Here is a 13,124-nt window from a genome sequence, read left to right as displayed (position 1 = left end):
TTCTGTTATGAGAGAGTAAGAAGCAGACACATACTCTCATAGAAATGGACATGACATATCAGAGGAACATAAAGTTGAGAAGGAAAAGTGACAGAAGGCAGAGTAGACTGACCTCTGCCAGGGATGGAAATTACAAGACCGAAATGGGTATTCCAGAGAGTAATTCTCCTCCCTTTGTCCCTCGTCTTTCTCCTTTTCCTCCCTCTCTCTCCTCATACCTCCCTCCCTCTCTCCTTTAACTCAGGTCTTGTTCTCAGCTCATTAAAAGCATGTCCACACACACCTAGCTCATCGCTCTGCTCGCTCAACCGTTAATTCGCAAGATGTTTCCCAAACCAAAACACAGACACAAAAAAAACGAAACACAAAGAGATGATAATACTCCCCGCTGCACTGAAACACACTTATACATAGTTGTTTGGTTTGATTGCATTTACCGCATCAGCCTTACATCAGGGGGAAATAAAGCATTTCTCTCTGTGCTCAAGCACATGTTTTTCTGTGTTTCCCATCTCATTAGAAATAGTACCACAGTACTGACTCATTACTGGGCATACCATTCATTTCTTAACACTGCACCATCACTTCCAGCTTTCACTGAGAGGAGCGGCTGAAAATAGCTAGTACATAATGGGTTACCATGGTGAGAGAGGGAGAGAGAGAGATGGAGGTGGAGTAGAGAAGGAGAGACGCCATGTTTGTTTGCCCATGGGAGAGTGACCTCTAAATCATGGCTGTCCTTGGAAGTGGTCTAGAAAAAGGTGTTGATGTTGTCACACGGCGTCTACTCAGGTGTCTTTGTTAGCCACCCAGTCCGACTCACAGAAACAGGAATGAGCGAGTCCTCAAATACATTCACATCTTGGTCTTTATTCTGTCTGCAGTTAATTCGGAGCTGACATGAAGGGAGTTAGCTGAAGCTTCTGTGAGTGGCAGGCTGCTGTCATCCATCCAGCTGAATTAGAGATGGGAATTTAATGCTGGCAGTTGCAGTGCTCAAAGTCTGCTGGCACTTATACAAAGCAGAGATAAAAATTTCCCCACAAAAGTAACCCTCAGTCAATCTCTAGAGAGTCAACTTTATCTTTCTTTACTTTTGTTACGATAAATAAAGAATAATGTGGTGTAGCTGTCCAAAAAAAAAATCTTTCCTCAAAGCTCCATGGATAAGCTGAACAGGTCATCCTGGATCCCTGCAGTCAGTGTATTGCTTGTAGTAGGTCTAGCTCTTGTATATTAAATGGTGTAGCTGTCCAAAAAAAAATCTTTCCTCAAAGCTCCACGGATAAGCTGAACAGGTCATCCTGGATCCCTGCAGTCAGTGTATTGCTTGTAGTAGGTCTAGCTCTTGTATATTAAATGAGGGCCGCACTTATCAGGACAGACCTTGCAACATTTTATTGCAAGGCACAGGAAATGGCATCAGAATAACTTCCCTGACACTGTAGAAAAACAAAGCATGTACAGGGTCTTTTGCACAAATGCTCTTTGTGCCTCTGCAGTGGGTAACAACATAAATGGCATATAAAGCTGGAACCAGCAGCCGGTTAGCTTAGCTTAGCACAAATACTAGAAATGGGGAAACAGCTAGCCTGGCTTCTTACCAAAGGTAACAACATCCAACTACCAGTATCTCTAAAGCTTAGTAAATAACACATTGTATCTTTGTTATATCTAAAATGCAAGTGTAAAAACGAAATGTTGCAGTGTTGCAGGGGATTAGATGGTTAAATATTTCTTGGACTGGCACAGTAACTTCCTGGAGTTTTATCATTGCCATGAGGTTGCCAGGCAACCAGCCTAACTGCAAGAAAGCGAGTAAGTGTATTTTTCCAAAATGATGAACTATTCGCTATTCCTTTAATGTCACATATACAGCAAAAAAAATATCGACAGTAAAGTGCGGAAAAAGTCCAGAACGTAAAGAGGAATTAAAGCTAGCGGAACTGCATACACATAATTTGTAAAATAAAACATTAAAAAGTTGTTTAGCTTCATGTCTAAAGACAAAATATTCCCTTAAAAAAACGTATAGCATTAGAATATATTTAGATTCCATTATATATTTAAAATATATTAGCAGCATTTTAAGAAAGATAACAACGGAAGTGTTTATGTGGTGTTAAAACTCAAGTCATAATATTTAAAGGTTAATGAAGCTTCATTTTGGAACCAATGTCTTGGTGGGGAGGTCGCAGATGCTTTGCTTTGAGCCAGCTGTTTACAGTACTAACTAACACACATACTGTATACAGTATACTATCTCTGCTTTCAGTGACAGGTGATATAAAGCTCCCTGGCCTATTGACAAATGTGTTACACTAGATTGGGCAGGATGCTGTTGACAGAATTAAGCACTCTCGTATTGAGGAGTGAGGTTTCTCTTGCAGTTTAATCCATCTGTCTCTTTATCACTCCTTTCCAGTTGTCAGTAGTTTATTGTGCAGCCATGCTTAATTGTTTGTGTGAAAAGCAAAGCCTGTATGCTGTTAAATGAAATTTTGGAGATACATTTTTTTTCTAGTGATCTTAGCTTTCACTCAGTTGGCTTCTGTTTGGTGAGTCATTCAAACAATAGGTTGTTTTTTCTTTTTAAACCAAACATGGACAGAAACGTGTGCTGAGCTTCAGACGTGGATCTCTTGTCAAATGCTAAGTCATTGCCACAGTATAATTATAGAAAAATATTACTACATGTAACAGCTTGCATACGCAGTTAATACTTGATTCTTAGCTGTATTGAATAAACTGGAGGAGGAAATAAAAAATAGGACCCTAAAATTTCATTCATTGACTTTTGAGCTGTCCTTGCTATCAAGTAATTCATAAAGCCATTGTGTGCAGCACAATCAAATCTAACTACCTCTGCTTTCTTTTTTGTGTGCCAACCTTGTGCCAGCTGCTTTGACCTAGTTTAAAATGAGAGTGGTTGTGTTTTTACATCTTGTTTTTTAGCTTTTTTTCATTCTCCTGATGCTTTTAGATCCCTCTGCCTCAAAATGAAAGAGGCACGCTGTTTAATTTCGATGTCCTCTCTCACTCCTGTGGTAGATCCTTATGGGGCATCTCAGAATCCCAGTTTACCGCATTAATCCTCTCTGCACACATATTTTATATCCCTGCAGAAGAGCTTACCGTGTGTGATGTTGTGACTCTTTGATTCCCCTTTTAACTTTTGAGAACATCTGATAAGGATTCAAAAAGGATGGAAAAGAGCTACAAGAGCCCAGATAAAATGGAAGATTATGAATATATCCATTTTCCACACCTATGTGCCATCCATATTTATACACCTTTATCGCATATCATGAGCCTTTCCACTGCACTTTCCCCCTTTTCAAAATCTGATTTTGACCTTTTTAAATGACCAATTGGGTGAGCATAATGTCTCTACCTCTTCTGTGATTGGCTGCATTTGACCACTAGCTTGTTTTCTTTGTCTCCCAGGGCTGAATGAGTGTATGATCAACAACGGCGGCTGCTCCCATGTCTGTATGGACCAACCAATCGGCTTTGAGTGCCAGTGCCCTACTGGCTACCAGCTACTGGACAAAAAGACTTGTGGTGGTAAATAAAGAAACTTTAGATAGACAGGCAGCTATATAAAAACATGAGTGGCAGGTCGGCTGCTGACCAAGCTACTTTGATTGTCAGTGTGTATGTGTGTTGTATTGCTTTGGGCAGCTCTCTGTCTGTCTTTGTATAATGTGCCCAGTCTGTCACTCCCACAGGGAAACTAGCACAGTCATACTATATCTCTAACCGGCAATTTCCACTGGATGCGGAACGTCTGCGGAACGTCGACGGAGTCATTAGGTTTCCATTAAAGTCAATGTGTGTATTTCCACTGACTGCGGAACGTCTGCGTCCCTACTCCGTCCCAGTTCCGTCAGTCCGCAGCCCTCCGGAGCAGATACGCAGAGCTTCTATTTTTGACGGACGACGGAGAGCTCCGCAGCAATTCAGCACAATTCAGATTGTGCGGGACAGGAAGTCGAGCACAGAAACAAAATAAAACATCCGGTTACTTTTCAAAATAAAATACACCGTGCTCACGGCGGGTCATATTTTCCTGCACTACACCTTGAAAACACAGCACAGAGTTGTTTCCCCTCTACTCCTCTGGATGGAAACAAATGTTGTTGGTTTTGTGGTTCTGTTTATAGAAACTACATCCTGTTATATCGCGCGAACATACGTGAACTCGCGAGATCTCGTGGTCGGCTGACCGCAGCCGTTACGCAACAAATCCGGACCTGGTGGGTATTGACGGACGGCGGAGCACGTAGCCGTTCCGCAGCGGAGCCGGTCCGCAGACGTTCCGCATCCTGTGGAAATCCACGGTAATACACGCATATATACTCTGTCCTTCACACCCTTCCCCATCCTTTTAACACTAATGTTTCCACATCACACCCAAGGAAAAAGCCTAGGATCTGCTGGAAGTCAACAGGGACACGCCCTGTCTCCCTGTCGACTTCTTTTCTCCCATTAACTGAATGACAACATGTCTGTGTGTTTCTCCAGCACTTTCAGTTATATATAATGTGCATAATATAACTCACCCATTCCATCTGTTTATTCTCAAAAAATGTATTGCTATATTAACATTTTGGGAATTAAGTTGCCATTCTTATATAGTGCAGCACACAAGGGTAAATTAGTCACTCTGTCTGACTGGGTCTATCTCTCTCTGTTTTTCAGTCGATTGATAACCTCATTTCCCTCTTCTCCCTGCAGACATTGATGAATGTGAGAACCCTGATGCTTGTAGCCAGATCTGCATCAACTACAAGGGAGATTTTAAATGTGAATGCTATGAAGGCTATGAGATGGACCCTGTTACTAAGACCTGCAAGGCAGAAGGTGAGTCACAATGCTCAATTATCAACAATGCAAGGTGTCTGAGACTATGGGATTTCCTATTTTGAGGCTGAAAATGAGAACAAGCGATTAGTCAAAATCTAGACATGGGTCCGAACGGATGCCCGAGATTCTGAATGTGTTGTGATTATACTTCTTGTTCCTGCAAAATAGGGTGAATATATTATTTTGTTCTTTTATTATTTATGCAGTTTATAACTTGCATAGTTGCTGTTGTCAAGATACATTTCCTCCTAGTTCAAAAAGCTGTGTTGTACTGTTAATAACAAGACTTTCTCTCAGATATTGCGCTGCCTCATTAGTGCAACACTTCACACTCAGCTTTTGTGCCACAGTGTCAAAACCCTCCTCATGTCATAATCACATCTTTCTTCTATTAGGTTCTTATCATTGCTCTGCACTTGCTTGTGTATATGACATAATTGCTAAATTATATATTTTTTAAAAGCAAGCATCACTTAGGCAACCACTCAGTTTCTCCCAGGCCAAATCTGTCCTCCAGCGTCACATTAGACAGTTTCATGAGTGACGGACTGATGTGTGCAACCATGCTGAACACTTATAATTAGGTATAGCAACTCTTCAGGGGTACCTAGCTGAGTCACTGTGGAGGCTAATTACATCAAATTGAAACTGGTGTCCCGTTAGGTGTGTTGACAGTTGTCGGACTAGTGGAGAACAAAGTAAACTGCTTAAGAGGCCAATTTAATTTCTTTGACCATGGCCAAAAGCTATTAGCAAGAGGCGTACACAGAGAGGCCAGTTTATATGTTTACACTTCATTTCCCCAAAAATGTTCATTATTTAATTGGCAGGAAACAGTGAGTCAAATGAAATGTGGTGATTTAGTCCCTGTGGCTGTCAAATGCTGTGATTTCATTTCCCTCAATTAAGCTGAGCTGATATCAAAGCTCAGCACTCCCATGTGTGTGTTTGCATTTGTACACACTGGATATGTGTTTGGATTTTATCTGCCCCCCTGCCTCTGTCTGCACTTGTGTATTTCTCTGTGCATGACTGCCCAGTGTGTTTGGTATCAGTTCATCATGGCCAGGAGAGAACTGTATCTGGCTGTGTGTCAAAAGCAGCGGAAGCAGAATCCCAGTGAATGCAGCAGTTCCACCGCTTGGTTTTGCGGCAATGAAAACTACTGCTGCCATGACAGCCCATTAAACCAGCAGGGGACCCTTTTCCCATTTAGAGGGGTTGGAAATGTTGTCATTGTAATGGCCAGTTTTGAGGGACACTTAGTCTGACCAGCACTGTCATAATTCAGACTTTGTGCTGGGAGAGGAAGGAAAAGGAAGGAAGAGGGGACGTGCAGGGGTACGATACTACAATGAGGCTATGACACAGACTGTCAAAAGGGAAACTGAGGCGAGGGAGCCATTAATGAGAGAATACCATATCTGCCTCTGGAGATAACTGACTGTAGCTGTCATCCTATTACTATGCAAAGTCAGAAATAGATAGGCCTAATATAGATGTTACAAGACAAAGGTGGGCTGTAGTTGCCAGCCAAAAGTGATAAAACCTTCCCTGCGGGCAGCTATTACCCACTTTTTTCTTGCCAGAATTATAAGGAAATAAACATGAAGGCATGATAATATAAATGCCTCTACGGCCCCCGTTCAGATTTGGGGCTAATTAAAATGCATCCTGGGTGACCTAATCACAAGTGGACAGCTCTAAAAATAGGTGTGAGTGCACACAAAATGAAACAAGGACACACTGTGGTGTAGATGCTCAGTGCTAATAGCTATGTGTGCTAATACTGTAGCATGACAAAGCTACCAAACACAGTCTATACCTGACCTGAAGACGCATAAACTATCTATTGTGTCTCTCTCTATGGCAATGTTGGTCGGTCAGTCGGTCGGTCTACCGCTTTGGTCCAGACTGAAATATCTCTGCATGTATGGTCCCCAGAGGATGAAGCTACCCGCCTTTAGTGACAAAGGGATGGATTGCAATGACATTTTGTACAGACATCCATGCTTTATTTTGAGGATGAATCATAAGGCCTTTGTTGATGCCCTAACTTCCTCCTCTAGTGCCACCAGGAGGTTATACTATTGTATAGCTCATGTCCCCGTTTAGGATAAATTGTAATCACTGGTGTTTGGTGATCCCTTCTAATCTAGTGCCATATACTGGGCAAAACTTAAATTTGTCCAATACTTAGTTTATGACTAAATACTTGCGTAACTCAGATGTGGTTTGTGTTCAGTGATAATTAGCAAATGTTAGCATGCTAATACAGTAAACTAAGATGCAGCAGCACTTAGCAGCAGCATTTTAGCATTGTCATTTTGAGCATGTCAGCATGCTGATGTTTGCATTTAGCTCAGAGCACTACTGTGCCTAAGTACAGCCTCATTGAGCCACTAGCATGGCTGCAGGTGTCTTGTTGTAGCTAGTAGCGGTCACAGTTTCCCTACTGATAAATCAAATGGGAGTGGGAAATGTAAAATCTAATCGCAAGTGATCACATGAGGTGTGTGTGTGTGTGTGTGTGTGTGTGTGTGTGTGTGTGTGTGTGTGTGTGTGTGTGTGTGTGCATGCGTGCGTGCGTATCTATTTAGTTCTACCACCTGTGTGAAAGTTGACAGCTTGCTGTTTAAAGAGGTGCTGCCAATTGCTAAGGTACTACTGATCTATATTTGCAGGAGAAGATAATAAGGCGTGTACAACTTAATGATGCATGGAGACACACTGATCAATACAACTATTCAGCATTTTTTAATGAAGGATTATTGTCCCCACACTCTTGATAGAGGAGGATATTGAGCTGTATTACACACGCTTTGTTGTGTTATTTATCTGTTTAAAAAAAAATGACATTTAGAGTATTGACTTTGGTGCTACAAATATGCAGCAGCACTTTAAGCTGCAATGCTTTTTGACACTGAGGCTTCACCGCAGTGTTATTACTGTAGAGTAATGGCTACATCATCTCTTGACACACAGCATTTCCCATCATGGTCAACCTTATCCAGCACACAAACATTTCTATGCAAAAAAACAATCTCTCAGGCTTATCGGCATCTTCTTTTTTTATGTCCTTCATTTTCAGCAGAATAATGCTGTGTGTTTTGGGTTATATTATTGACACAGGTAGGTACAGCCATTACTTCTTATTTCTAATCCAATCTAAATCCAGACCATGTTTGCTCAGAATGTCTTTAGTGGTTAATTCCACTGGCTAAAAGTTACAGTTTTTTTTATTACACTATACTAGCTTGCTAAATTTGAATCATATAAGGGAATAGTGCATAGACAAGAGAAGTTTTTTACTAGGACATAATGGCTTGGACCCTTCTGGCCTTTTACCAAATTATCAAAGCTGACTTGACTGGCCGTTATAACTCCACTTACCAATAAATTACTAATGTTTTCATCCTGCTTCAACCCCTTTTCTAAATTGCTTTGCACTGTGACTGCGATTGTAAAATTTTTCTGGCTAACTCATCTATACTAAAGGCTGTTTTATGCTTCTGCGTCGAATCGATGGTGTACCGCTGCAGACGCAAACCCTTCTCCGAGCCCTCCGCCGTAGCTTGACACGCACCTCCAAAAAATTATAACTTTGCGTCGAGGCGACGCAGACCGCAAGGACTATGATTGGTCAACTCGTCCTGTGTGTTGATAGTCAGTGTTTCAAGCAGCCTACTGTGGGGAGTAGCAACATGCTAGTTCACTGACATAAGCTTTGCAAATAAACTCAGACATATTTTGGTTACAATGACGGGGTTATCCGTTTGTAAAGTGTCTATATGTCAGTAACGTTTTGAAATTAGCACTTTGCCAGCAAGCAGTACTTTGTGGGCAGTTGTGCTAAAGTTTGCTTGTTAACATAACATAAACTGTCTCTCTCCCTTTCGTCGGAAATGGCAGAGTTTCACGACCCTCCGGAAACCACACACCCCCTAGCATTCTGGCAGTGAAATGCACCGCGATGCGAAGAAACGCATTTAACCCCGACGCAGAACTCCGAAAGGCTCATGACACCGTAGGAGCGACGGCGTAGCTACGGCGTGGAGTTGACGCAGAAGCATAAAACAGTCTTAAGGCTGCAAGTTCACATAGGCATTTGCCTATCGTCCCATTTTCACAAAAACAGGGCATTAAATATCCTTTGCTTTGTGTGCAGGGAAGAGCCCTTACTTGCTGTTCACCAACCGGCATGAGATCCGCCGCATCGACCTGGTGAAGAGGGACTACAGCCAGGTGGTGTCCACCCAGAAGAATGCTGTGGCTCTGGATCTGGACGTGGCCAACAACCGTGTCTTCTGGTGTGATCGCTTTCACCGGAAAATCTACAGGTGAAAAAAGATGATTTTACATTATTTAATTTAGATTTAGATTTGAAGTTTATTTGTAAACAAAGTTATTACATTTACTGTTTATCACCAAAACGCATGTGTGTATCCTTGAGGCCAGTTATGTCATGTCTTACATTGCAGCATGCGTCAAACATTTTGACTAACTGTAAGTGTTCATAATCTTTAACGTGTACTTTTTTATACTATTTTTTACTGAGAATGTTATTCTTCTGATTTTAAACTAAACAATCTAAATGTGACATTACAGATACTTGATATGACAAATCTTGTATTGTTGCACCCTGACATGTTCCTGTATTTGATTTACTGAGCATCTCCTTGTTCAGTCTTTTGACGTTTTTGAAATTGAATCAACTGAGAATGGCTTTCTATTGTTACCCCAACTACATTTTGTCCCCAGAGTGTATTCTAATTGGAGCACTGTGTTCTCTTCATAAAATGGATGTTAAAGAGAAAAGATCTCTGGGGAAAGTAAGATTGAAATTCTTGTTCGGGAGCACAGCTGCCTGACCCTCACCTCAGACCTCTGCTGGGGCCAAATCATTAGCGAGCAGGGCAGCCCCGGAGTTAGGCCTTGTCTATTCTAATAAGTGGTCCACCTAAGAAGGATGCTAACCCCCGGATGAACTTGCTTAGCGCATGGCCCAAGGCAATAGCTCATATACTCTGCAGTCACTTTACAGTAGAGTGGAGAGTTAGTCGTGATGATACACAATACACAAACAATCTCTTGGCTATTCACTTGTCCTGCCACTGTCCTGTATGTGCTCATATATCCACTTTATGTCAGCTCACCATTTCATCCAATTCATGTGCCAAAAAGACTTTTTTGCTTACTTTAGACAAACAAAAAAAGCCATTTAATGGTATCATCATTCCTTCATTCATTCACTTATAGTTACAGTCAACTGCTTTTTGGTATACGTTTGTAAAATACTTTAGCTTGTAATGGAATGACTAGTATATATAGACTAATTATCACCAAAAATTGCGCCCCACCAGGCAGTCAACATCCCTCCACTACACATTGATTTTGCACTAATGGCTAGCTTGCTGTAGAGAATGACTTACATATTGTCCTCCCCTTGAAATACTCCCTGCTCCCTCTCTCCCCTTACCACCCTCCCCCTTCCTCTGCAGTGCCTTCATCCATGAGGCCAGTGACCCCTCTCAGCAGGTGCCGCTGCTGGAATCTTTCCTGCAGACCCCTGTGGGTCTGGCTCTGGACTGGCTCCAACACAACCTGTACTGGACCGACTCCGGCGACAAATCCATCTCCGTGGCCTCAGTGGACGCCACCAAGAGACGCGTCCTCATCAACACGGACCTGAGTGAACCCCGGGCCATAGCGCTGGATCCCCACCACGGGTAAGGACTGGAGGATGGGATGTGTGATCCTTGTTCAGGAACACAAAATGCCTTGAAACCAAGCATTGGCCACATTATATGTAATACCCAATATTGAAGATACAAATGACAGGATCAATAATTATGGTCGGCAAACAATTGTCTCTATCGGTCATTATAATGCTAGCATCCACAGACCTACACAATTTCTAATGAATGCTAATTACTCAACTGTATGCTATGAATTTACATAACAATTTACAGTATGTCAGCAAAAAATAGTGTAAAAACGGAGTTTATATGGGTTACCCTTCTCTACTGTATATCTCTTTGAATATGCTGACACACACTATACTGATCTATGTTTTATCGAAGATGATGGTCAATGACCCCGGATAAAGATTTGTTAAGTGATTTCAGCCCGGGACCCAGGAAATTAATAAACATAATCCTCCTCTGAGACCACATCTAATGCTAAACATAAGATAAACCATCTTGCTCTATGTGGGAATCCAGAGTAACAAGCCTGTGACCCATTTAGCATCCTTTCAGAATTTCTGTCCCAGATGAATGCTCTTAATCTAGGAAGCTATAGGGTATATATGTGTGCCAGCGTGTGCTTCTGCAGCTTTTGTGTTCTGGTGATGCAAACCTAGATGAAAACAGACAGACACAAAAATAAACAGGCATTTAATCGAGGCATTGACACAGTGGCATCTTCTGCACATTACAGACCCAGTCATAACTGCTCAACAGGAATCCAGCACACACAGATTTCTTACTCTGACACCAAATGACAATTTTGTCTTTGCAGGAAAATTCACTTGATGTCAGTAATAAACATTTACATAGAAACGAGTTTGCTGCTGTGATTGTTGACTGATATTGCCCAATAACCATTCAAATTATACAGAACTTATACAATAACATCACATTTACATTTGGTGGTTTGAACACATGGGGCTGCTTAAGAGTTGTCTTGAATACAGCTGGAAAGCAGAGGCTTCACTCAACACACAATTTGTACGAAAAATAATACTGTTACTGCATTGCTGGTCTTTTGACTTGTGTTGTGATTTCATGGTGCTGAACGGACAGCTCCCACAGAGTGCACACTACTCAGATCTGTTGATTTGCTGCAGTTGTCTTTGTTTGTCACTAACATGGTTTTGTAATATGCCTAGTTGTTATTAACATACATTTCAATTTCTGTCCCCCCTTCAAAACCACAGTTCCACAAATTTCACAGGTGCTACTCCCATATATCGATTCAGAGTCAGTGTTGCTCTGCTATAGTGTTCAGTATTAGCAAATAATCCTTTTTTTCAGCTGGCATTGCAGTTTTATATAGGATTCTTCTACAATAGGCTGTATATTGCATAGGCAATTTTTAGTACTGCCATCATGTACTGTCATCTTGCCAGTGCGAAAATGTCGGTGCAGTTCTCATAATAAATATAGAGAATGCTGACTGACTTGTTAGTACCTAAAAAATGTGGCATAAAGTTAGTAAATCAACCCCCTGGTATCTGGAAGCAGTTTCTTTTTCTTCGTCTTCTTTTTTTCTTGTTCCAGACATACTAGTTGATGGGAAAGTGTCTCAGTGCTTTTTTAGTTTGAAAAAGAGAAGCCATATCATTATAAACAGTATAATGCTTGTGCAATATAAGATTGTTACCTTTACATGTCATGCTGAGTGCAGCAGCACTACAGTATATGAACACTCCATAATACCACAATAAGTATGCTTCCTTTGTTCAATCTAGCTTTATGTACTGGTCAGACTGGGGCACACGAGCCAAGATAGAGAAGGCCGGGATGAATGGAGTGGACCGACAGGTGCTGGTGGCTGACAACATTGAATGGCCCAATGGCATCACGCTAGGTGAGAGGAGAACAGCTGTTTTTTCAACTCAATGTAGGTAAAGGACAAAAGTAATTGAAATGATAAGGGTAATGTTTAATGATAATGGCAAGAAATAGATTAATAAAGTTATCACAGTTGCTTTTAAAATGACGTGTTTGAGAAGTTAGATATTGGCACAGTGAAACTTGCGGAGGTGTAATCGTGAGAATCGGACATTTTAAAACGTAATCAATATCACCTAAAGGGATTTGTCGGTCAGAGTGCAAGAGTGCTCACTGCAAAGACAATCAATTTTTACTCAACTTGAAAGTCTGATCCACCTGTGTGTGTGTGTGTGTGTGTGTGTGTGTGTGTGTGTGTGTGTGTGTGTGTTTCTCAGATGTAGCCAACAGGCGTCTGTACTGGGTGGATTCAAAGTTGCACCTTATAGCCAGTGTAGACCTGAACGGAGCTCACCGCAGAACACACATGTCATCCGCAGAGAGACTGGGACACCCCTACGCTCTGGCTGTTTTTGAGGTTTGTGTGCAACTGATTTTTAATGATTTTGGGCTGTTGTCCATGGTATCATCCGGCCTCCCACATCTCATCATATCTACATCTCTCTCATTAGTGTCACAGGGGCCTGCAGTGTGACTGTTAAATTAAATTTACTGTATGCTCAGTTTGTGTGTGTGTGT

General features: G+C 41.6%; 1 protein-coding gene across 4 annotated transcripts in view; it reads left to right on the top strand.

Moving 5' to 3' along the window:
* Positions 1–13,124, top strand: part of LOC116045786 (low-density lipoprotein receptor-related protein 8-like) — a 78,277-nt gene that overhangs the window by 52,002 nt on the left and 13,151 nt on the right. For all 4 annotated transcript variants that reach the window (XM_031293646.2, XM_036005278.1, XM_036005279.1 and 1 more), the window contains exons 8-13: positions 3,448–3,567; positions 4,741–4,866; positions 9,038–9,209; positions 10,371–10,598; positions 12,344–12,462; positions 12,824–12,963. In XM_031293646.2, coding sequence (XP_031149506.1) covers positions 3,448–3,567; positions 4,741–4,866; positions 9,038–9,209; positions 10,371–10,598; positions 12,344–12,462; positions 12,824–12,963 — 905 coding nt within the window. The remainder of the gene's footprint in view (positions 1–3,447; positions 3,568–4,740; positions 4,867–9,037; positions 9,210–10,370; positions 10,599–12,343; positions 12,463–12,823; positions 12,964–13,124) is intronic.

Source organism: Sander lucioperca, chromosome 9, assembly GCF_008315115.2.
Source record: "Sander lucioperca isolate FBNREF2018 chromosome 9, SLUC_FBN_1.2, whole genome shotgun sequence".
In the NCBI taxonomy this organism is placed as follows: Eukaryota; Metazoa; Chordata; class Actinopteri; order Perciformes; family Percidae; genus Sander; species Sander lucioperca.
This window is presented reverse-complemented; position numbering and strand designations above follow the sequence as displayed.